At 45.8% G+C, this 25,532-nt stretch overlaps 1 protein-coding gene across 5 annotated transcripts; it reads left to right on the forward strand.

Moving 5' to 3' along the window:
* Positions 1–304: 304 nt before the first annotated feature.
* On the forward strand, positions 305–24,553 carry CCDC198 (coiled-coil domain containing 198). 5 transcript variants are annotated; one of them, XM_074956443.1, is made up of 6 exons: positions 305–708; positions 3,638–3,720; positions 10,546–10,632; positions 12,245–12,343; positions 13,783–13,966; positions 22,117–24,553. In XM_074956443.1, exons 1-6 carry the CDS (start codon positions 483–485, stop codon positions 22,362–22,364), a joined length of 927 nt encoding a protein of 308 aa, XP_074812544.1. In that variant the 5' UTR covers positions 305–482; the 3' UTR covers positions 22,365–24,553. The 5 variants fall into 5 exon arrangements, with proteins under 5 accessions (XP_074812544.1, XP_074812548.1, XP_074812547.1 ...); XM_074956447.1 differs by lacking the exon at positions 3,638–3,720 and having other exon boundaries at positions 567–708; XM_074956446.1 differs by lacking the exons at positions 305–708; positions 3,638–3,720 and adding an exon at positions 1,174–1,467.
* The last annotated feature ends 979 nt before the right edge of the window (positions 24,554–25,532 follow it).

The following is a 25,532-nucleotide window of genomic DNA, read 5'->3' on the forward strand; positions in this document are numbered from 1 at the left end:
TCATAGCAGCAAAGGGAAACTTCTCAAGGCCAATCACTGGTTAAATGAGCAACTTTTAGTAAGAGTGTTTTAAGATGTAAATATTTATGGGAGAGAGGAAGACGCCCTGAGGCCATTATCTGATATTTGGTATTTACCTCAGACTTCTCTGGATTAGTTTAATATTCAATAGCAGCCAGCCTCTCATCTGCTCAAGGAAGTGGCCAGCCTGGGTCAATGTTTAACTGGGCTCACCAAATCTGGATTTAGGAAGGAAAGGCTTGGGGAGAAATAGCCATGGAAACTGGCTTACCAGACACCCAATCAGCTCTGTGTGTGTGTATGGTCAGGCAGACCGTGAAAGTTGCCCTGGAGGGAACCTGGGAGCTTTATAAACAGACATTGCCTTCAAAGGGAGCCAAAGACACAGATCAGTGCTACGGTCAAGTCCAGGAACTAGTGCACAGAGTCTTGTCATTCTTTGAATGTTGTAACTCAGTAAAATGGGCCTGAGCTACTCCAGGACTCATCATAAGGTGACAAAAGTGGCACCAGTGCAAACCAAAGAGGAGGTGCCTCCTTCCCCTTGCACTGCTGCGGTATGTGGACTTCACAGCACCCTGGAAGAGAGAAGTTTATGGTCATTTGCAGCCATGGAGGAGAGAAATCCAGTGTTTCAAAGGCAGCTTCCACCCCTAAGAGAAACTCTGTATGGCAGATGCTCCACAGGTAACCTGGCCATGGATAAGCAACTGCCCTTTTTAGGGTGCTTGGTTTGGCTGATTATTTGTTCTTCGTGTTTTCTGTTGCCACATAGATATATGGCTCAGCAGAAAAACATTGCATTTTAACTAAGACAAATGGTAGAAAGCTGAAAGTTTCCCAAATGCAGTTGTGTGTGTGTGTGCATGTGTAGGTGTTATTCTAGGCATATGTCTGTTTCTGACACTTCCTGTATATTACAGCACTGGGGGGGGGGGGGAGGACATCATTTTTTTTTAGCTTGTTTTAGAAAACTGTCTCAATTGTTTATTTACATCTCAAACAGCCCAGATCATGCTACCCTTGATTGCGAGAGTCATACTTACACATGGAAGGCGTCCCATTGACCTTAACTTCAATGGGACTAGATGTGGAAGAGTTACAGGACAGGTCCTGAGGCGTACTTCTGGAGCGACCCCCTAATATGTTACTATACATCTCTACTATGCGTCTATAGTTATGTGATCCACACACAGCCCTGGGTTAAACCCAAAGAATTATTCACAGTTTGGACAAGGCGCTCAGCTGATGTAAATCAGAGCAGTAATAATAATATCGAGCTCTTACCTAGCGTTTTCCATCAGTAGATCTCTCTGCACTTTACAGAAGAAGACGAGAAGCATCATGGAGCTCAACTGATTTAGACCAGCTGAGGATCTAGACCAGAGTATGGGACACAGGCGGGAAACTGGAAACATTGCTTTGAATAACCGCGTAATACAAACTGTAAGGGAACCACCCTACCGGTTTTACATAAATGCGTCTCCTTTGGCTTCAGTGGGATTATTCAAATGAGCAAACGGCTGCAGGATTAGGCCCTAGTGTGTTTCTAACAGTGAATTCCATTGGAAGACACTGGTGTAACATGGCTTGGCGGGGTTGGATATTTCCCCCCTTCCATGCTACATATAGATAGTTACGCTAAGGGCACGAGAGGAAATGTACCGCTACCCTGATAGCAGCGACATTTCAAAAGCAGAAAGGGTCTGGGAATGAATACGGACGGGCTCTGGATATGCAGCATGACATCTGCAGCACTTAAATAACTACTCCGTTCAGCAAAGAGCTAACCATTTGGTATTTAGCAAGTACATTTACAAAAAGTCATCTCTGGAAGTGTCATATTCCATTACATGTGCTGTTTTTGCTAATAAGAGCGGATCACATTTGAATGATGAATTAGCTGGAGCCACTGTCTAAACTAACAGATGTCTGCTACACAAAATGTTTTATTTCATTCACGGGGATTCATTTCAGCTTGTGTTAAGTTAAACTTTCTAAGAGCACGTTATTGAAGAGCAAAGGAGAAAACAAACAGTAGAATTTCTTAAATTTAGGCTGGGGCTTCGTATTACAGTCATGCATCAGGGTCCCATCCCAAATCAGGGCCCGGTTGTGCTAGGCATTGTACAGACCTTTCAGTCAGCCCCTACCCTAAACTGCTTAGAGTCGAAATAGACTTTGATTGTAAATTCTTTGGGGGCAGGGACCCTATTTCTGTCCTGAGCTTGTACAGCGCCTAACACAATGAGGTCCTGATTCATGACTGGCACTCCTAGGTGCTACCTTGGTGACAGGGGATGGATCACTTGATGATTACCTGTTCTGTTCATTCCCTCTGAAGCACCTGGCATTGGCCACTGTTGAAAGACAGCATACTGGGCTAAATGGACCTTTGGTCTGACTAGTATGGCCGTTCTTATGTACCTCAAGCCAAATAAATTATTAATAAAGGTGGGAGTGGAATGAGGGTCAGATAAAGGCGAAATGACTTACCCAATTTCATGCAGCAGGTCAGCTCAATATCAGATCTGGAACAGAACTCAGGTCCTCCTGAGTCCCATGCCGCTAACCCATCCACTGCAACTAAGTCCTAGCCCTGAGTTTATGCGGCATCTAATATTTTAATATTTCACTGTCTTTGTATTTCTACTTCACCATCAGAAATTGTTTAGGCACTAACTAGCCCTATGGACTTAAGAACAGTAGTTTCTAAACAGCAGAGTTTCGCAATATGAGTTATAAGCTGCTTTTCCCCCTATATACTTACTAGCTGCTAAATATTTTCTCTTGAAAAGTCAGCTATTTGGGATTTTTTCCACTAAAGTGTGAAATGTATTTAGATCAGCAAATGTCTCTAGTTCCTTACTTGTTAAACACTTGATAAAGCTTAATTCTGTGTTCAATAAATAAACATTGTATGTGTGTCCGGTAGAGCTGAGCTAGTCTTTTAATCAGAAGAATTCATCCTCTCTATCAGACATGGAATATCTGTGAGCAGATCAATTTTCTCAAATGCATTTGTTCTTCAGAATAATCAGTAAGCCTCCTTGAGATTTTTCCTCTGTGGATTGAACACAGACCCTTCTCAGCAAGCATTTTCTTTTACTGGTGGGGGCTGACTTAATTCCAGCTGAAAACAATGGGAAGATTCCCTATACCTTCCCTGGGGGTGGGATAAAGTCCTAACTAGGTTGCGACTGGCCAGGTGAATCAGATGGCCTTGTTTCTATCCCCTGCGTGTAGAAGTCAAGCGCAGATACTCAAACATGTCCATTTAAATGTCTGTTTTCCACATGTGATTTTCCATTTTTATCGGTGCCAGTAATAGCTGATAGCAAGAATGTCTGTGGAAAGCAAAGGACGTGAGCATGGATAAAGGGAATTCATTGACAGGTTTGAGCAAGTATCCAGGGAAGATTTTTTGCTGGTAGTCACTCAGCTCTGGTGTCTGGTGGACACATTTTTTTCCCATGTGCTGTTGTATTTTGGGAGCACGTTACACTATAACTAGAAGGTCATGAAGCTTTTGCGTAATAAAGCCTAATAGTTAATGATCAATTTGAGATTGTATTAAACCTGTTATTGGCTTCTTCTCCTTCTCTGTTCCTTTAAGTGCCCAGACCCATTTCTTTTGACATCATGATGGAAAAGGGAGAAACAAGTATTATTAAACAGCATCCACCTCGAAGACTCCAAGTAAGATGAATTTAAAGAGCTACCTAAGGAGTTACTTGGATTTAATGGGAACATCCCATGTTAACTGTAAACATGCCCGGGTATGTCTTGTTCTTTTTGTAATCAGATAGAGTAAAGCCATCAGAATGAACTATATTGGTAAGAAATTATAGCTCTGCTGATCATTATTTCTCATTCACAATTATTTAAATGAAGGTATTTTGTGAAGAGAGTGGGTTGGATTTACACTCGTGTCACTCCGTTTACGTCAGTGGCCTTACTCCTGATTCACACCGTGTAAAAGGGAAGCAGTCCCAGCTTTTAAGAAATGCCAAACAGCCTGACTATATAAAAATAGGCTTCCTTTGTCTGTCTGTCTACCTGTCCTTCTGCAAGTCTGTGCACCACGGCCCTCTATTGGATGGGCCATCAGAGCTGCTAGAGTGTGAGAGCTCAAGTCTCCTCCCAGTAGAGGAGCCAGAGTGAATAGAAACCCAATGCTACCCACTAATGTGCTTTTTTTCTAGCTCTCTTCTTAAATGGTCCCCCTCGTTGTAGTATCTGGGCACCGCCCGGTCTTTAATGGACTTTATCCTCATCACACCCCGTGAGGCAGCCGTTTTACAGGTGGGGAACTGAGCTGCCAACGATTGGACAGCTTGCCTACGGTCAGACAGGAAATCTGGGCCAGAGCTGGGCATTGTAACCAGGTCTCCCCAGATCCATCCGAGTGCCTTAGCCACAGGTCCATCCTTCCTGCCTTCCACACGTTGACTAACGAGAGATTCATGCAAATGCTAGAACTGCTTTTAATGGTGAAAGATTCTTTTCGATGGGGGTAAGGAAGGTGCAGCGCTGCTGTTAACTTCAGTTTTCTACCAGGCCAAGTGCAGCTTCCAATGAAGACAGTTAAGAAGATCTGTTAAATTTTGCATTTCTGCCATCGAATAGCCGAGCACCGACTCTGTGTGTTGTTAGATTGATAGTTTGACTAAATCTTTATATCAAACTGGAAAATATTTTGCCTTTTGAAGAGCATGCTGGTTTTGGTATTTGATGGTAAACAGTGAGATACTCAAAACACTTATTTTTATCATGTGGGCCTCAATCTCAAACACTCCATGGAGCTTTACTCAGGTGAGTCATCCCATTACAGTTATATTATCAAGTCAATGGGACAGCATGTGTAAGTCAAGTTATTCATAGATTTGAAGGCCAGAAAGGACCATTAGTTCATCTGGTCTGATCTCCTGTGTATCAGGCCTGTACATCTCACCCAGTTACCCTGGTATTGAGCCCATAATTTGAGTTTGGCTAAAGCATGTCTTCCAGAAAGGCATCTACAAACAGGCCATTCAATTAGCATTTACACAGAAATATTCTACCTGCAGCATGCTCATCCTGCTCTTTAGCTTTAGAGATCCACCGACCTTGTATCCCCAGGAGAGAGCAGAGATTATGAGCTTTGTGAGCTGGCTAGGGGGAATCTCCAGCTGGCAGAGAACTGGGGTAACTGCTCCACATCACCCTCTCCCATAGATAGAGTGGAGTAGGTGGGTGTAGCTGGAGTGTCCCTGTGCTCTCGTAATCCCTAAGTACCAGAATGGTCTCTTGGGTTCATAGGCAATGGAGTGCAATTTAGAGCAGCTTGGAGGTCGCTCTAAGTTGCACTAGGCAACTAGCCCCTGCCACCCCCAAGGTTAGGGAATAGGTCCCACTCGAGTCCTGCACTGTTTGCAGACTCCACCCTTTACTCTATGGGCAACATCACTGCCAAAGGTTGGCATGTTTGTAAACTGTGAAGGAGCTTTTCCTTAAAGTGACAACAGTCATGCTCTGGAGCCAGACTACCCACAGATAGCTTTGTGATGGCCCAAGAGCATTTGATTCATTCAGTCTTTAAGTGCCTAATAAATTTTCCTCCTTAGCTTCTCCTCCTCCCCGCTCCCCCATGAAAACCAGACTTTGAACAGGGTCAGTCTTAGGGAAAATGGCACCCTGGGCAAACTTGTATTTTGGCACCCCTGGCCCCTGCTGACTCCCTGGGTTCCACACCCAGTCCCCCAAGCCCCAACTGCCTCCCCTGGCCCCTCACCTATCCCCCCATTGCCTCTAGGCCCCACTGCCTTCCCCCCATTGCCCTGAGCTCCCTTCTGTGGCCTCACACTCCAGGCCTGTCCCGCTCCTTGCCTCTTGACCACAGCACCCCCCTGACCATGGCACCTTGGGCGGTCACCCACCCATAAGGCCAGCCCTGACTTAAAGAAGTATAATATTTTCCTAACTAATCCTCGCTTTACTTGAGCAGTTTCTAACGGGCCAGGCTTGAATGAGAACCTAGCAGCAGCTGTGTTTGGCTGTAAAATCCCTGCCCTGCCAATATCTCTGATGATTACTTTCAGTCCTCTCTCTAGAGCCATGTCTGTGAGCCAGCGGGAAAGGAGAAGGGAAAATACTCATCCTGAGTGCAAGATCCAGCCTCTTATTAAACGGCCATCTAATGCTAACAGAGGGTTTTACAGAGTGGAACAATTAGGAACATAGGCACTGCCAGACTGGATAGGACCCCCGGTCCGTCTTGTCCAGTGCCCTGTCTCTGACAGTGGTCAGCACCAGGTGCTTCAGTGCAAGAAGGTGCAAGAACTCCACAGACGGCAGATGTGGAACAGCCTGCCCCCCATTGGATCAGAATGATACTTAATGTAAGGGGCAGATTATGCTCAAGGGTATCAGAGCCTTCCCAAAAGTGGGGGGCCTGGGGAGTGGGGGCCTGTCCTTCCTCTTCCCCTGAGGCCCTGCCCCTCCCCCAGGAGGCCCCTCCTCTTACCCCCGAAGCCCCGCTCCTGGACAAGCCGCAGTGGGGTGGCACCAAAAGCAGCCCCCTGCCCGTGTCCCCAGCCCCCGGCCCTCCTGCCCAGGGTGGAGGGATTCAGGCTCCCCACAGCTGCCCGTGTGGCTCTTACCATGGCCAGGCTGTGGCTCTGAGCAGCCCCCCATCCCCGGCAGGAGCCGGGTCAGGGACAGAGCCGCGTGGGCAGCTGTAGGGAGCCGGTGTGGAGTCGTGGACCCTCCACCTCCACCAGCCCTGGGCTGGGCAGGGAGCCGGGGGTGGGAATGGTGGAGGGTCCATGAGGCTCCTACAACTTCCCGGGTTCCCTGGCCGAGCTCCACCAGCTGCCTGCTGGCCTGGCTGGGGGGTGGATCCTGAGGGGGAAGAGAAGAGGAAGGAGGTGGGGTCTGCCCTGGAGAAAAGTGGACAGGTCAGGCCCATCCACTTTCAAAATTGGGAGGGCCCTGGCCCCCTGACCCACCCTGTTCCAGTGCCACTGATTATGCTACCTCTGCCTGCTGCAGGGTTCTTAACACCCTCCTCAGAAGTAGCTGCCATATTGGGAACATGGGTCTGATGCAGTAAGTTTAAAAACTATATGACCGTTGGTTAGCATATGAATATTGTTAATAGTGTTTATTACCTAGAGATTTTATTATTCCCCCCCTCCACCTCCATGCTTGTTCTAATGCCACTAGACACTGTCATCAAAATAGAACAGCAGTGTCCTTTCCTGGACAAACATTGTCAGTAATACATAACAAAATGGAGCAGGAAGATTCTCTCTTTTCAAGAGGTATTAGAAGAATCCAGCTGTGATCTGGGTCCTGAGGAAGAATCTGTGAAATTTACAAAGGTGCAAGAAGAGGTCAGATTTCCTTCCACTCAGCAAAACTGAACTTTAAAGCCTGAACCTTCTCCTTCCTCTTGGCCATAGTAGGATCAGCTAATAGATTAGTGAGTTTATCTGCCTGCCGCTAGTAACATTATATTCACTGCTGTGGTGGCACTGGTGAAAGATTTTTACAGCCTGGACTATAATTCGTAGCTAGACAAGGTGGGTTAGGTAATATCTTTTATTAGATCAACTTCTGTTGGTGAGAGAGACAAGCTTTCGAGCTACACAGAGCTCTACTTCAGGTCTGACCTGTCTCTCTCACCAACAGAAGTTGGTCCAATAAAAGATATTAGAGAGGCAAGGGGAGGGAGCAAGGTGATATCCTGCGACCGACACAGCTGCAACCACACTGCATACTGTAATTTGCGGTGTTCGTTGCTGCCATCTAGTGTCATCTCTTAAATTAGAACTACTTCAGATAAGTTTTTCGGGCACTAAAGAAAATAGCGTAAATGGAGACACGAGGGGTGGGTGAGAAAAAAAGCCACAGGAAACTTTTTTATTAGGACAAATTTGTGAGAGGCAGGATTGCCCTGTGGTTAAGGCACTGGCTTGAGATTTAGGAGACCTGGGCTCTATTCCTGGCTCTTTGTGATCATTGGTAAGTCATCTTCGGCCCAGATCCTTCAAGGTACCTAACTCTCAGCTTGGCCTCAGGCCCCAATTCAGAAATGCACTTAAGCACATGCTTCAGTTCATCCCCACATTGGGCAATATTGAAGCATGTGCATAACTACTGTCCTGAATACACACGGTGGCCTTAATCTCTTTGTCCCCAGGCCTTAAAGGGTCCCATTGATGCACGTCAGGAGCAGCATAAGAGTCACAGAAAGGACCTCTGCCATATACCATAGGAGGCTCAGAGGTTTATAGCAGCATTGCCACTGGTTCTAGGATGAGCTACCAAGAGTAGGAAGAATATTACTGGAAGAAGAAATGACCATTACAATCAGGTCTGCAAGGCTGATCTGAAGCCCATCCAAAACAATGGAGATTTTCCCATTGACTGCTGTGGGCTTGGAATTGGGTCCTGAGTGTCTTTGTAGTGGGTTGTTTTTGTTTTGGCTCCATCCAACCTAACAATGCCAGTGAAAAAAGCAACAAGGACTCAACTCTGAATTTTCCTGTGTGCTTTAAGTGATAACCTTTTTATGACTAAGTTACTACCTTTGTTTCTTTGCAAATCAAGAAGTCCTTGCACTGATTCATTATATCTGGCTAAAGTACAGTCACAATTTAGGGCATGTTAGTACACCTGGAAGTTAATGTCCAGCATTAAGCATGAGTCCAGTCTTCTTCCCATTGACAAGATGCCTACTGGCTTTTATGGGAGCAGGACTGGGAACCTCAATGCCACAAACAGGTACTAGAGGTTCCTCTATTACCCTTCTGCAGTTTTGCCCATTTTAAGCAGGTATCTTAATTCCTTAAAAAGAAACTCCAAACTCAGCTGTCTGTAAAGTGCTCTGCAGTTTTTAACCTTGATGGCAGCTATCAGTTCAAACACAACTGTATGGTACTTAGCTTTAATAAAAGATCTGAGACTACAGTTGCTTGGAAATTTTCCATCAATAGACATTTTGATGGGGAAAAAGAAGTCATGGAGAAATTTTCTGGTCAGCACTATTAAGAAAGAAAAAGTGTGCTTTCATGTGAATAAAATGATCCTGATGAAGGACCTGATTTTGCGTCCCTCCCTCAGCTCAAATAATACCTTACACCATGAGAAGGTCTTACTGAACATAAACATTAGAAGAGAAGCAACGTGTGTGATAGATATGGTAATTTCCCACCATATCACTGGGAGATCTTCCTGTATTAAGGCTGTGTGTCATTGTGGGCCAGGGATTGTCTAATTCCATGGGGGAGGGTTGCCACAACCCACCAAGAGCTAAGAAGATGTTGGGGGTAATTAGGCAAATTCACTCAGTTTGTGACACCTCCAGAGAGCTACCACCACTTGGAGAGGCTCACGTAAACTGGTTCAATCTGGATTCTCCAGAGATCAACAGACAAAGAAAGGACTTTGGGATAAATAGCCTGAGTTGAAATGAACTCTATGGCCATTTTTCAATGGACAGGAACTTCTGTCCAGCAGGGGCCCCAATCCTTCCTAGGAGGGGTTGGAAGGACCTTGGCCTCCTGAGGCCCCATGAGACTGATGGGTGACCTCAGGTAAGATGTTAGCATTCGTATAGGAACTCTGTTTTTAATGTTTTCGCTGTAGTGTTTACCCCTTAAGAATAAATGTGCTTGCTTAGAAAGAGCTGTGTGGAAACTCCAAGCAGGGGGAAATAACACTGTTAATAGCCTCTGAAGAAAAAGAAAAGCGCAACACAGAGTGTCTAAGCCATCTGGCTTGCTGGGGATATCACAGTGTAGGCAGGGAACCATGCAGCCTGGTATAACCCTGGTCAGGAGGGAGAGAGGGGTGGGTCTCTGCCCAAGAGACGTTACAGCTAGGAGCCTAGAGTGGAACACGGAGGGGAGTATAAGTGGAGGAGCCCTGAACTGTGACAGCATGGCCTAGCAGATAGGGCCATAGACTAGGATTCAGGAGAGTAGGCGTCTATTCTTGGCTCTGCCACTGATCTGCTGCATCACCTTGGGCAAGTCACTTCACCACTCCATGCCTCAGTTTCCCTTGAAGCCCTACATCTGTTTCAACTGCAAGCTCTTTGAGGCAGGGATTGTCTCTTGCTGTGTGTAAGTACAACATCTAGCATACTAAGGCACCAATAGGCGCTACTGTGATACAAACACATGGTAATAAGAACAATCCATCGGAAAAGAAGCACACACCTTTAAAGTTTAGATTGTGTTGCTTTAATGCAAACTCAGGTGTTTCTCCTCAGTTCTGTCAACTCACACTATGGCCCTCCATGAATAAATGCCAACAGGTGCTGAGATCCAAAGAGATCTTGGAGTATTTATTAAGGATGCTCCACACCCATCCCCCCAGGCCCTAACTGCCTCCCCTGACCCCTCACCTATCCCCCCATTGCCCCTAGGCTCCACCGCCTAGGGGCAATGGGGCCTAGGAGTTAATGTCTGGCTTTTATGTTTTATGATCGCATGGCATGAGGAACGCTGACTGTTAGAAATATTGGACTTGCAGAAGCTGGAACCCGCTGACCTTCCGCAAGTAATCACTTCTGAAAAGGTCCTCAGCCAGCAGGAAGGGGCAGCAGCCCGAAAAGCAAAGGTGGGTGTTCCCACAATACAGGTAAAACTGGCACAGTCGCACCATTACCTTGCACAGCATGCTGGGAAATTCAAGTAGCCCGCAGCTTTCCAGACTTGTGCTTTGATCATTTACAGGGCTTGGTCTAAAGCCCACTGAAGTCAGTGCGAGTCTTCCACTGACTTCAATGGGCTTTAGATCAAGTCCATAATCAGCCACTTCCCACCAGGTGTGCTGTGCCCCTCTCTCTCACTAGTCACTTATGAGAGGTCTCATTTTAAGGCCAAATAGTCTTCTCTATTACGCTCACATAACCCCATCAAAGCCAACATGGTTGCACCCATGCAAGTGAGAACAGACCATGTGGTTGTTTATCCCAGGTGTTCTCAGCTTCGGCCAGCCGAGAGCTGCACTGGTGAGCAGACTGGCTACAACAATGTGTATATGGGAGGGAAGGGGAGGGGGGCAGAAATTTGTCATGTGAAAAAAGTTTGACCAGCTCTTTTGGGAAGTTGTCTGCGGCCAGAGTGTTCCATTTAGGGCTGGATCCTGGTTACATCGAAGTCAAAAGTTAACTTCCTTTGGACTCTGGGGGCAGTAGGTTTAGGCCTCTTACTGGTGCAAAATAAGAGATTGCAGCCTCCCTCATCTTTAATTTTGAGCAGCCTGGCAGATGGGATCTAGCTAAAGCAATTGCAGTGTATAAGCCAAGGGGTCAAAACGACACTCACTAATATGGAGCCCCACTTGAGGCTCAGATCCTCAGATCCTCAGAGGTACTTAGGTGCCTCACTCCCATTGATTTCGTCAGGAGTTAGACATCAAAAGTATTCAGGTGGTCTGGATGTTAGGGCCTGATGTTCAGAAGTGCTTTCAGCACCTGGCTTCCCGCAGCAGGCAAACCACATTCTCTGTGTGTGGTAATTGTCCTCACAGTGCTAGGGTGAGATTGCACAGGGTTTTACGGCTGGTAGCGTTCCTTTGGTTTTAACCGCTCAATGGGCTTTTTGCTAACGACTTTAGTGAGTGCTGCCGATGCCCAGAATCTTTGAAAAAAATTGGCTGTCTCCAGGTGAGCATTCAGGAATGTGCCTCGTGGGAGGTGCAGCTTTCCGCTTAATATACTCCGTAAAAATCAGAGCCATAGCACAACCGCTAGTGATAGTTATCTAGCAGAGCAAGAGGAGAACAGTGAGAATGCAGTATTCTCAACCCCAGTCACTCACAAATGATGAGCCATGCCCCCCCCAACATGAGATTTTAAAGATCTCATTACTTAAAAGTCCGTAATCTGGGGGCTCTTCTAATTTTTCACCAGCTGTTGGCCAATTTGGGAGTCACATTTTTAAACTTCTCTGCAACCAGGAGGGCCAGAAACGGTTTGGGGTGTTTTTTTTGTTTTTTTTTAAATGTAAACTGAGATTTTTAAGTAATTACCTGATCCCAAGAGTTGGAGCTTTAAGAAAAACACCAAATATTGAGAGACTTGCAGTAACATTGACAGAGTTGGCAACAGACCTCTGTATCTGGTAAGCAGCCTCTTCATGCATTGAGGGGAATGGGGTTGGATTTTATAGCTGTGAGCCAGTGAGTTTGTTTCAAGCATTGCATTTTTTTTTAAATACTGTGCAAGGAGCTGGAGAAGCGAGTGCAAACTGCAAAATATACGTCTGGAAGACGACAGCACTTACACAAGCTGCAGATGTTAGAAATGAACCGCAAGCGAGAAGAGGTAAAGCCGCAATCTTGTTGGGTTTTGAAGATGTTTGAAAGAGGGAACTGGAATGATAAAATCCATGCTTGGGTGAACTCAACCAGTAGGTCTGGTGGTCCAGCTGCTGTTGCATCTGGATTCAGATCAGGAAGGGAGATGCTCAGACTCATTTCTCTACCTGGCTGGGTTCTATATTACCAGCCTTTGTCTTCATTGTCTCTCTTGTGGCTGCTCCTTTGTCCTCATCTTTGTATTTGAATTTCCTCACTCTGTAGTGGTTGCCATTGTGCCACCCAGTACTCAGCTGGAAAAGTGAAATGAATGATTTTCTGATGACATCCAAGCCATGTACTGAATCACAGAGACAGTGGGAGCTGGCACCTTGCCTTAGAAACCATCCATGGTGCCTGAAAATCAGCTCTCTGGGCCACGTTCTCCTCTGTTATAGTGTCATCCATTGACTCCAGTGGGACTGGATTGATGTAACTAATTATTTGACCTTCAGTATGTGTATCTGTTGATGCTTTGGAGAACAAAAGCCTTGTGTTCATCTCAGAACTTACACTGAGTCCCTCTGCCAGTGGGGAGCATGCTGGCTTACGTGTATTATGTCCCCCACTAGTTGTCCCCTTGAGGGCCCGCTGTGGTAGCAGCTGCTAGAGTTATTCCAATGGCTCAAGTGATAGTGGCATATGAAGTGCTGGAGATCTCACGTTCAGTCCTGCCTGGTGGATGTTGTTTTATATGCCCTTTTCCTCCCTCTCCTCAAGGCAGAGTCAGGCCTTATGAGAGACAGTGTTTCTCAGTGGGCAGAGCACTGGACAGAGTGAGGAAACCTGGGTTTTTTTCCTAGCTCTGCTGGATGACCTTGGGCACATGCTTTCAGCTTCCCATCTGTAAAATGGGGATAATGAGAGTTTGTAAAGCATTTCAAGACCTTCAGAAGAAAGGTGCTAGACAAGAGCTTGGTTTTCTGTATTTTTCGTAAATTACATGTGGGAATGAGGCCAAGAATATCAATATTGGGGGGGGGGGGAAGGAAGCACAGATCTTAGTATTTTTATTCAGATGGTCACTGGACTCAGATAACAGTTGAATCTAATATCTGTTATTTCCTGGAAAAGCTGAGCAATTATTCCTGATTTGAAATATTTGACCACTGTCTGTGGATGACCTGAGTGTGACAGGTTCCCCACCCCCCTCAGGCTGGTGGGTCAGTGAGCTCAGCGATACCCCAGTTCCAGATGGCCCCCCGGGGGGGAACCCATTACACTGAGAACTCAGCCATATTTGCAATCTGACAGGGCCCGATTCTGCAAACTTGTATTTGAGCTCGTAAAATTATTCAAGTGCCTATTTGTTTGCAGAATTAGGCCGTAAGCCTAAAGGAATGCTGAGTTTAGATGTTAAACCCTTGGAAAACGAGTTACCTATTTACTCCTCTATTGCTCATACAGATGAATCATTTACAAAGCCAGGAGGAACTGCAGAGAAGTCTCCACAGGGAGGAAAAAATCAACAAACAAAAAACAAGGGAGCTCAAGGCTAAGAAAGTCCTCGAAAATCTTCAGAGAAACAATTGCTCTGAAGGTGAAGACCTTGTCCCCGTTGAGCATGATCAAACTTTTAATGGAGACCATGGTAAGTAGAGTCATTTTCCCATGAGATGTAAACTTATTTGATGTTTGGAAGTTTCACTTTATGCAAGCCAGTGACTGGGGGCCCTAAACCCCTGCAACTGTTCAGTCTCCTGGAATGCACCCTACATGTTGTAAAGATGGAGTTCAGAAGGGCCTCCAGGAAGCAGAATTAAATATGGCAGCATTGCAATAAGTCAGGGAGCCTCATAGGGAGGAATCTCTGTACCTTCTTAGTTAATGGCTTCTGAGTACGTAAGAGCAACCACAACTCTGGGCCCAAGTTTAGGACCTATTTAGTTCTCTGCCTGGCCTCCTCTTTCACATATGCGAGGAAAAGCAGCCTGACTGTGACCCCACACTGTCTGTCTCCCTTTACAAAAATGTTCCACAGTAAGGATCCAAAATACTCTGGAGCAAATCTTCAGCTCCATTGCCCCTTTCTGCCACTCTGGCGATATGAAGGGGCCATAAAGTTACACTAACTGGGCAGCGGAGATTCTGTTCCCCCTTCCCCTGCACCCCGAACCTCTGCCATATTGGTATGCGGTGGGCATTCATGGGGAATCACTGGAGTCCTGCTGTGTTCCAGTGGTCCTCAGCACTGTCCCTGGGGACCCGTAACAAGCTGCTACGTGTTAGAGGGGCCTCAGAACTACTCTAACTTGTGAACAGGAGGGGGAATACCAGTCAGCATCACCTCCAAGGGATCAGAAAGTGCAAAACCAGCATGCAGCCCGCTCTGCCCCGTCCTCTTGGGTCCCGCGCTGACTCCAGCTTGGCCAGAGCCAGGGACTGGGCCCTACATCTCTCGGCACTGACACTGTGGGATTGGTGGCTATCCCTGTAGAGTGCATGACTCTTAGGCGGTATTAGAGTGTTTACTTTCTAAGAGTTACCAATGACTAATTAAGACATGCCCAGTTAATTTGGCCACCAACTTGAGTTACTATGACTGTTTCTTCATTGTAACACACAGACATTTATATCAGGAAAAACAAAGCAAAATACCTGCCCACCATAATAGAAAAGGACTGATTTCCCTGCATGGCACTGGGCCGAGTTCATCCCTGGTGCCAGTACATGGACCTGCACTATGTAAAACTCCTGTATGGTTGCAATAATTAGCATACTGTAGAACAGAGATTCTCTAACTGTGGTCCATGGACCACCAGTGGTCCACAAGCTCCATTCAGGTGGTCCGTGGATAGTTTTCTCTAAGGTGCGCATCTGGGTGGCTGCACACGAGAGAATGATGGGCCACCCACCTAATTAGTGGAGCCGCGCAGGAGCCTGGAGAAGATGCACATGTAAGGTGGGGTGGTGGCCTTGGGGGGGAACAGAGGTTAGGTGGGAGGGGGCAGTGGAGTGAGAAGAGGGGGTGGGGGAATTTGGGATGTGCAGGGCTGAGGCGGCCAGAGAAAGAGGCGACTTTCCCCAGCTTCAGGGCTGTGGCTGCCATGGAGAGATGGCCCTCCTTCCTGCCTCAGCTCTGTGGCTGCCGTGGCAGGGGAGAGACCCACCTCCTTCCCAGCCCCAGCTCAGGAGCTGCCGTGGCAGGGGAGAGATCCACCCCCTTCCCAGTCCCAGCTCAGGGGCTGCCATGGCGGGGGAGAGACAGCACATCCATTGCATTAGAAAGGTAAGACTACGGATATTAAAATATGAGTTGTGTGCTTTTATCTGCAGACCAAAAAAATGTTAATTATTATTAACTTTTTTTTCATAGAGTGCTTTTATCCAAAGCGCTTTACAATAATTAGCTAATGGTACAAACAACATTTGGAAAGATCATTAAGTAGTCCAAGACCCTCAGCAATTTTCAAGTGGCCCGCGAAAAAAAAAGTTTGAGAACTACTGCGCGTAGAAGAGGGGACTCAAGGCTGGTTCACTCCCTTGTTGTGGAACTTGGTATAGCAGGCTCTCCTTCCCCCTCCCCCCGCCTCCAGCCAGGTCACTTATAGCTTCCCCGTAGCCCCTTCAGGGTAACCGCAAGTCCAACAAACAGTCTCAAGCCAAGTCTTCAGCCGGAGTTCTGAAACAGCATTTGTTTCACCTCTGGTCCCTGGGATCTTTGCACTCCCTTTTCCAGTGGCTGGTGGGGAGCCCAGGTCCTCCAGCAACTTTTTTGGGTTCAAAAAAGAACTAGATAAATTCATGGAGGATCGGTCTATCAATGGCTATTAGACAGGATGGGCAGGGATGGTGTCCCTAGCCTCTGCCAGAAGCTGGGAATGGGCGACAAGGGATGGATCACTTGAGGATTCCCTGTTCTGTTCATTCCCTCTGGGCACCTGGCACTGGCCACTGTCGGAAGACAGGATACTGGGCTAGATGGACCTTTGGTCTGACCCAGTACGGCCGTTCTCATGTTCTCCCTCTTCTCTGAGCTCCAGCCCAGGGCCCTTTGAGAAAATAAATGCAAAAAGGAGGAGACAGACAAGGGGCCTGATCCTGTACCTGTTTGGGGCAGGCTTTTCCAGCTCTCTGAACTTTCTCTGCCCCATGCTGACTGGCTGTTTGCTTCAACCGTCCCCCTCGTCCTCTGTGTCACCCCACGCCTGCCCCTCTTACCCTCCTCTTCCGTGCCCTGTCCCCCTCACCCACTTCCCTTCACTGTCTCCTCTCCCTTCCCTTTTCTGTCCATTTAGCTGATCCTCTCCTAAATATATACACATAAAGGAAACAAAATGAGAGAAAACCCCCCATGGAACTGACATGACATTTGCTGCCATCACATTGTTTACATTGTGTGTCCTACCCCTTCCCCCAGCCTCCGGCTGTCTATATGGTAATCTCTTTGGGGCAGCGTCTGTCTCTTTGTTGCGTTTGTGCAGCACCTAGCACAATGCAGTCTGGGGCCATGCCTCGGGCTCCTAGGCTCTGCGATAATACAAGTACCAAACAGTTGCTCTTTGCTAGGTCTCTGGATTCTCTCGCTGATGCAGTGAAGCAATCAGAACACCCAAAGCTTGTCCATCTAACAATAAGATTGTGAAGGGTTAGCGGAGAGAATGGCAGCAAGAGAGCTGGCCTCCGGACATCTTCTGCTCCTTTCCTTCAGCCTCTTCTGAAGTCCCCCCATGACCAGTTTGGGCTGTGTTCCTGCCTGGGAGCTTATCCATGTTCTTGTTGCCTACTGCCACGCAGCACATAGCCACTTGTGATGTGTAGAGAACCCCGCTGGATGCCTGCTATGCAGATGACTTTTTGGAGGGGGACTATTGACTCCCTGATGGGGATTTTTCCTGTGCTTGCTGTAGAATAGTGATGCACTAGCCCACACACAGCCTTATAGCAGGCTCCCCTCACCTAGCGCCCTTTGCTGAGAGCCCTTAGTGGCCTGCCTCTTTTTGACTCAGCCCTCTGGCCGAGTCACTCCACCCATTCTGGGGTAACAGAAATGCCAACAAACAATAGTCCTGTGACCTCAAGCTGAGTCTTTGGGTCCAAGTCCTGACTCAACAGGCCTTCCACCGCTGGCCTCAGGGTCTATACATCACCTTTTCTGGTGGCTGGTAGGGGAACCCAGGCCCGCCCCCTCCTCTGGGTTCAAGTCCAGGGACCCTGTAGGCAGCAGGCAAAGCCATCCGCCTGCGGGTTGGCTTTTGCTCAGCCCCATCTCAGGAGTCTCCTTCCCCTCTGCTGTCCAATCCCCTCAGGGCTGCGTGAACTCTCTCCTGAAGCTCTTCTCTCCATTTGAGCTCCCCCAGCCTCTCACGCTCAGTGGTTTCCAATCATTAGCCAAGGCTGCCTGATCTCCAGCCAGTTAGGATCAGCTGGAATGGTAGCCAATCATTGACCATCACAGGCAAGGGTGAGTCTGAGTCTCCTTAAGGGGCCAGCCAGCCTGTGACATTATCTTGTACATCAACACTGGCCTTCTCTTGCTCCCAGTCTGAGCCTGAGCTACACAGCTCTCTTGGCAAAGGCTTCAATTTGCGCAAGAGGTGTTTGGAAAGCTGCCAGCACCCACTTGAATACCAGGGATTGGTTGTCTCTGGCCCATGTACTTGTGTAGTTGGCCACCCTTGCCACCTACAACCCCTTCTCGCTGACTCATCTAACCTCTCCCAGAATCATTTCTTCAGCAGCTGCCTTCTTGCCCCTGGCTTCATTGATGAATGTAGAGGAAACCAAGGGTTTGGGGCTTGGGATGGCCCACAGCAGCATAACTCTGGTCTTTATACAAGACCAGCAGGCTGGGCCCATGTGAAGAGAGAAGCCAAGATACACACATATTGAGGAGGGAAAAAGAAAGCTCATGGCGAGAACGGTATGTGTAACTGTGACGGGTTCGATCTAAATGGAAAAGCACCAGGTTTAAGATGGATTCCAGTACCAGATGACATGGTCACATGTCCTGTGAGACCCCAAGCCTTCATTCTTCCTGGCCTGACTCACAGGAAGGCTTGCAAGTAAACAGAGCCATCTACAGTCAATTGTCCTGGTTAATGGGAGCCATCAAGATTCCAAGCCACCATCAATGGCCCATACTTTGCATAATTACAATAGGACCTCAGAGTTATATTTCGTATTTCTAGTTTCAGATACAAGAATGATCCATTCATACAAATAGGATGAGCACACTCAGTAGATTATAAGCTTTGTAATTATGCCTTACAAGAGACCTTTTGCATGGAGCATATTCCAGTTACATTATATTCACACTCATTAGCATATTTTCATAAAATCATATGGAGTGCAACGTCACAGTAACATGTAATGCTTTTGCTTCCTTAGCCTTGCTGGGAAAGAGAAAGGAGCAAAAGCAGCGATAAGTTAGACTTCTAGGAAAACATTGTGGGCATAACAAAAAAAAAGGGGCTCCCAGAAATTCTGCTTATGTTTTCATCACCATAGTTGTCCACATTTCAAACAAGTCTGTCCAGTTTGTACTCACGTCTCCTTAGCAATGGGATGGTGTCACGGGGCGCAGTCCTCATCGCTAGACAGGTGCCTCCTCCTGGTCATGCTGGGGATTAGCTCGAGGCCAACACTCACATCTGCCCAACGGCGCTCTGTCTCTGCTCCCACCTATGGCTCCTCTCTCGGCTCCCAGAACCGCAGCATCCTCTTTGCGATTCAGCCCTCCAGCTAGGTCATCATCTCTGTTTCTGCCTTCCGGAGGGGAGGGGGGAAGAAGAGAAAGGGAGGGGGTAACGTGCATATCACTGTCCTATTGCCCAGCCATTTTCCCGGTGGCGAGAGTGGCGGGGGGGTGGAGAAAACCTGGCCCTGCCCAGCCACTACTCCAGGCCCCAACCCAGGGATTTTGTAAATAGCAGCCTCTTGCAGCTCCTCTGTAACCTCTGTCAATGTGGCTCTGTTTCCCTGGGCCACTTCCCCATGGCCCCAGCACCTTCTTCACCCTCACCTCAGGGCCCTCAGCTGCTCAGTCCTAGGAGCCAGTCACTGCTCTGTCCAAGGTGCTTCTAGTTCCCTCAGTCCTCCAGGGGTGCAGTCCTTACTCCCTGGGCTCCTAGCAGCAACTGATCCTACTTTGCTCTGCAGCTCCCTTTTATCTGAGCCTGCCGGGCCTGGATGTCTCCCGGCAATTCCCGCCTGATTGGCTGTGTTTCACGCAGCCTCTCTGGGTCCCTTGGAGGATTCCCCTCCATTGCTTCTTCCGGGACAGGGCATGAGAAACCCCATCTATGCCGGTGTGGGGTAGGTACCCCATCACAGTTGGGTATAGCTTTTGGTGTGTAGGTGCGTGAGGGTCTCCGTGGATGAATGGCTCTGTCTGTAGAGTTGGAGTGCCAAGGTCCAGGCTCCATTTTCATCCTATGTGAGCCCTCAGCACAGACTTCTGCTGGCCATCTGCATAGGGCTGAATTTCACCTTAGCCTCATGCCCTGGATGAAAGTGAGCGTGAATCTGAGATCAGATTCAGGCCCACTATCTCTAGGGGAAGAACCCCAAAGACTCAGGAGTCCTGCCGGACCAGAGCGGAAGGGGACTCGCAGCTGGGTACTGCTGGCAAAAGATATTTTAATTAGATAGCTGCACTAAAGCCACCTTCAAAAGGCAACCTATTGTCCTAAAGAAGCCCTTTAAAGTGCACCCTGTGGTTTCTGGTACACTTTGGTTAAACCTTTAATTACAGGCTCTCTCTAGTAGATGCCCAGTTTTTACTGATTGGTTGGATGGTCACGCAAGGCACATTCTACTGTATAGGCATATTAATGTGGAACAAAGATCACTGCATTCACAGGTCATGCCAGGACCACATTGCTCAGAGAGTGTGCTAAAAATAACACAAGCTGCAATTCGGATAGCTAGGAGAGTGCAACCTGCCTCCTGATGGAATACCTTGAACTAAGCCCTTGCGACTGAAGGCCTGGAGTCAGCCAAGGACAGCAAACCCTGAAGTGATGCTGTTCCACAGAGAGGCCTTTGAGACTGAGGAGAGTCTGATTCCTTTTGATGAAGAGTTTGTGAGGATGGCTCTGCTCATTCCATGTGTCCCTTGGTAGAACTCAATATAGCAGTGACTCCGCCATGGCCTACCTGTCAGATGCATTGTAGTCAGCCGTTGATTACGCTATACATATGGGACAGCCCTAGCAATTAATACAAATTCGCGGTGGAGCGGGCTCCTCTCCCTCTCATTCATTTGATGAAGAACTCATTCTGAACTGCTTCTCCGAGCCCTTTAACTCTGTTTATGTTTTTTTCACAGTACTCAAGGGCTGATTCAGATCTCACTTGTCAATGGCATAAATCCAGAGTAATTTCAATGAAGTTAATGTAGATATACAAGTGTGAGATGTGAATCAGGTGTAACACCGACGGACTCTGTTCGTCGGCAGACAGGAGCGAACCTGGGACTTCGGGAGCGAAATGCATGAGCCTCTACTGCATGAGCTAAAAGCCCCATGGCCCTTAGCTAAACCATTATTAAACCATGCTGCCTCTTATGACACCATATATTTAATAATTATGCAACTAAAAATATAGAGCTCAACCCTGCCTGGTGTTCAGCACTCTGGCCTGAGCCTGCAAAGTATATAGGAACTTGGGCTTGACTTCATTGCAGCTAGTCATGTGCATGAAGTTAAGCGTGTACTTAACTATTTTGCTGGATCAGGGCCAGCGTGCTCCACAGCTTTTGGGGCCAGTTCACTTATGGAAAAAGGTTCTGAGACTGAACAAATGTTGTACATAAAAGTATAAAATCTCCCCCCTTTATCACTAAATATAAAAACAATATTTGGTTTGAAATTTGGAAACAGCATAATAAATAGAGGTGGGTGACATTTTTTGGTCAAAACTTTTCAGCGAAAAATGCAGATTCAGTGACCTTGAAACATTTTGTAAATTCATGTCCATTTGCTGAATTGTTCATTTAAAATAGTCTGGCAACATCAGACCATTTCATTTGGTCATTTTCAACTTTTTGATTTTTCGGTTCAAAAGGACTTTTTATTTCAAATTTTCCTTTAATTTTATTTTTTAAAAATCCAAAAAACAATTGAAAATGGTTGAAATCAAAATGAAATGTTTTGATTTTGTTGAGACAAAAGGTTTCATGTGTCTGGAATAAAAAAAAGTCAATGTTTGAATTCACCAACATTTTTTAAAAAATTTTGTTTTCAGTCTGACCTGAAACATTTTGTAAAAACTTTTCAGAGTTGCCAATGAACCAAAAAAATCTATTCTTCAACCAGCTCTAATAATAAACATGGCATTCTAGTACTGGAGTTATTCCAGAATGTATCTGTTGTGCCTTGTGCTCTTTACACAACAACAATATGAAGAAAGCACAATGGGCACATTTGTATTCAAATAATCATTTTTACTAAATATTTATGAACATTCAGAACCTAACTACATACAGATGGCCACATTAGCTGGTTTCTGTTGGCTTCTTGAACATAAAACATGGTGAGCACCATTAGAAGGCTCATAAACTATTTAAAGGGACATTATCCTTTTCCTATATGCTACAGCATCTAACACTTACAGTCTGAGAATCTTTTTTACATAAGGAGAGAAAAGAAAAATAATAGTTTGCTCCGCACAAATTTTGGAATTGGGCCCAGGGTTCTTCTGATGTGATTCCACCAACCCTCAGTAAGTCCTTGATAACCCCTCTGCAATTGGGTGTGCAACCCAGAATAATTAAGAAGATGGTTTTCTTGTTTTTAGGAAATACGTGGGATGGAGAATTCTTGGAGCCACACGAGATGGCTGAATCCTATCCTAGTCAGAGCAGTAAAGTGGAAATGTGGTTCGTAAAGCATCAGGATCCAAGAGATCTATTCTGGGACAGCTCTAGCACTGATTCAGATGACTGGAAAAGAGAAGAGAGAAAGCTGGGTCGCAAACCTGCACTAGTGAGAACCAAGACAGAGAGAATCCCTCTGTTTGATGAGTTCTTTGATAAGGAATTCTAACTGCAAACGATCCGGATGGGACTGGAGTCATGCACTGAAAAAACTCAGCTCTCTGATTATGCTTTAAACCCACTGGATGGATAGACTGATGCTGTTAAGAATTACTTCTTTTGTGAAGTAAATAGTTTGTGCAAGTATGAAGAAATACAAAGGAACACTGCAGATACGGATATGACTAAACCCATTTATCTTTGCAGGTCTTGAAGGGCCACCATTGTGAAGGTGCATCTGCTTTGTGGAAAGATATAATGAGAAATTCAGGGGAATATACAACAATATACTGGAACTGAAATTATTTATCATGCAGCTGTTTTAACGCAGCTAAGATGGGGGTACATAGGGGAATGCCACTGAACAAGAAATAAAGGGTAACATTAGTCCTACACTCCTGAGACAGGCAAAATGCCTATTGATTTTGGCAGGAGTTTTGTGTGAGTTTGGATTGTAGGATCAGATGACCCAACTCTCAGGAGAATTACTCCCTCCTCTTGTCTCGTCCCCCTGCTCACCTTATTACCTTTGCTCTGCCATCTTCTCTTTTAAGAGCCTCTTTGGGGGAGAAAACATCTTCAAGGTAGCTCATAGACCCTAGCCTGGCACATCCTCACCCTTTTGTCCTATTGAAATTTACGTGTACCTAAGCACACGCACAAGAGGAATTGTGGAACTAACAAAACACCTGCCTTACCTTGCCATTCAGTCACAGTTTGACCTCTCCGTCCTCCTGTCAGTATGTCATCTAATTAGCACAAGATCTGCAAGTGACCTTTGGTTGGATTCTGACTGCACTTATACCAGCATAACTTAGTTGACTTCAGTAGAACTACTGATTTATAAAGATATCAGGGCACAGTTGGGCCTGTTGCCACCATCTGTCTATAAAGAACCTAGCAACAAATAGTAAATAAAGATAATTGATCTTAAACCCACATTCCTTTCCCTCAATTTTCAACCTCTTTTATCCTTCAAATTAGGACATTTATTGTCTATATACTTAGACAGCCCCATCGTTGTAATGCTGAGCAACTCACAAACAATGAATTTAGCTCACAGCATCCTTGTTAGGTAGCTCAGTATTACAATTCCCATTTTACAGATGTGGACTCATATAGAGAAATATTATGACTGGGATTTTCATAGAAGTCTAGGGGAGTTAGATACCCACCGCCAACTGTATTTCATTGGGATTTGGGTCTTTAACTCCCTTAGGCTCTTTTCAAATTCCCAGCCTAAGTGGCTTGGCCAGGGTCAGAAAGTCTGTAGCGGAGACTAGATTTGAATCCAGATATCCTGAGTTCCAGTTCAGAGTCTTAACTGTAGGCTTGTACTTCCTTATCCCCTCTATCCATGCATGTAACTGCCATGTAATGAGGTGGACTAGATTGTCACAATGGTTCCTTCTGGCTTTATAATCTATGAATTTTTGCATCTCTGCCTGCTTCAACCATGAGAAAATAACTGACACTGTCCCAAAAGTTCAGACTAGGTACAGTGATTTCATGACAAAACCCCTACAAAGCAAACTGAAACAAAATCAAATCAAATGTTAAAATTAAACCAAAAAAAGAGATTAATTTTGAGAAGACAACAATGTAAATAGTAAAGGTAGCTAATGACTAATGACTGTTTTACTTGGATTCTATGTTTTAAAATAAATACCTCTGTGAACGCTTTCCAGATCTCACTTAACCACCATGAATAGGAAAATATTGTGAAAGCTTTATTAGGTATAGAGAAAAGTCAATGGTTTAATGGGATGGAACAATTAACCTGGCACTGGGCTATACATCTGTCCTCTGAATGATTCCACATATTTCCCTCTTGTGTTCCCATCTGTCAACAATTAAGCTATAATTGGTGGAAATGCAATTTATCCTAGACAGTGCTGATTAGTTTAGCGATAGTTGGGTTGCAAGCATATGGAAACACTGCACACGAATAAGACTATGTGGAATAATCAGCCCTTGTCACATGTTTTATAGGAAGGAAAGATAGGTAACATTAATGAATCAAAATGATTATGTCTGACATACACTTATCTATGGGAAAATGTTTGCTGTTTTTCTTGCAGTTCAGAGTTCTTTGATGCCAATAATGACAAATTTCAAATGTATTGATTTATTCTAAACAATTGTAACCTGTACAGAGGCAGACTACAACTCATTTTTACTCTGATACTTTCACACACACACACACACACACACACACACACACACACACACACACACACACACACACACACACACACACACACACCAGCTGTAGCTCCACAAAAGAATTTTGATTGTAGTGGTTATCTTTGGAGAGCCACGGATTTCAGATGGTGGCTACCTTCCTATAATTTTAAAGGTATGTCATTATGATTGGCTATTTATACTGGGTGAAATTCACCCCAAAGAGAGGGGTAGATTTCACCTAGTAAGAACATCCACACACAACACCAGTACATAACACTGGCCAATTTTGCCTTCTATTTGGCAAACCCTGATTCATTATAATTCTAATGCAACAGAAACCCTCATATCTGCTTTAGGACACATAACTCCACTCAAGCCTTAACATAATGGAAGAAGTGTCATCAGGAGCATGCATAACTTTGGGAGCTGTCTGTAGTTTAGTGACTAGTACGAGCTCATCTGTTTTTCAGTGCTCTGTCACTTATGTGTTTATCAATGTCGCAGTGCAATAATGGGGTATTTTTAAAAGTGGAACTAGATTTCGATTCTGGAGGACATTTTCTACCAGTTCTTAAGCATGTTAAAGCTCAAGTGCAACCCTAACATGAAAATCTGATGTAAGCACAGGCTTATTCAATGGTAAAAAGCTGTGTTAATGTAGAGTTAAGATTGCTTGGTGGTATGTCGTCCCATTGGACAACACTGAGTTGAGCAAAACTCAAACTTCTGATAACCAGGAAATGGAGAATTAAGGTTGCCCATGCAACCTTAACTCTGCTCTTGTTCAGCAATGTCCCAATACACCCTGTGACCACACCTATCTTTACTCTGCCAGCCCCATTCATGCTTACCCACAAAATCCCATGTAACACTATTAAAGGACAAAAATGAAAAAAAAATTGGCAGTACTAACTTGTTTGTGTCGGGGTATAAAAATGTATCTCAAAGAAAGTATCTTTGTCTGGTCTAGAGAGGAATGGTCTAGAGTGAA

Source organism: Natator depressus, chromosome 6 (genome assembly GCF_965152275.1).
Source record: "Natator depressus isolate rNatDep1 chromosome 6, rNatDep2.hap1, whole genome shotgun sequence".
Lineage (NCBI taxonomy): Eukaryota > Metazoa > Chordata > Testudines > Cheloniidae > Natator > Natator depressus.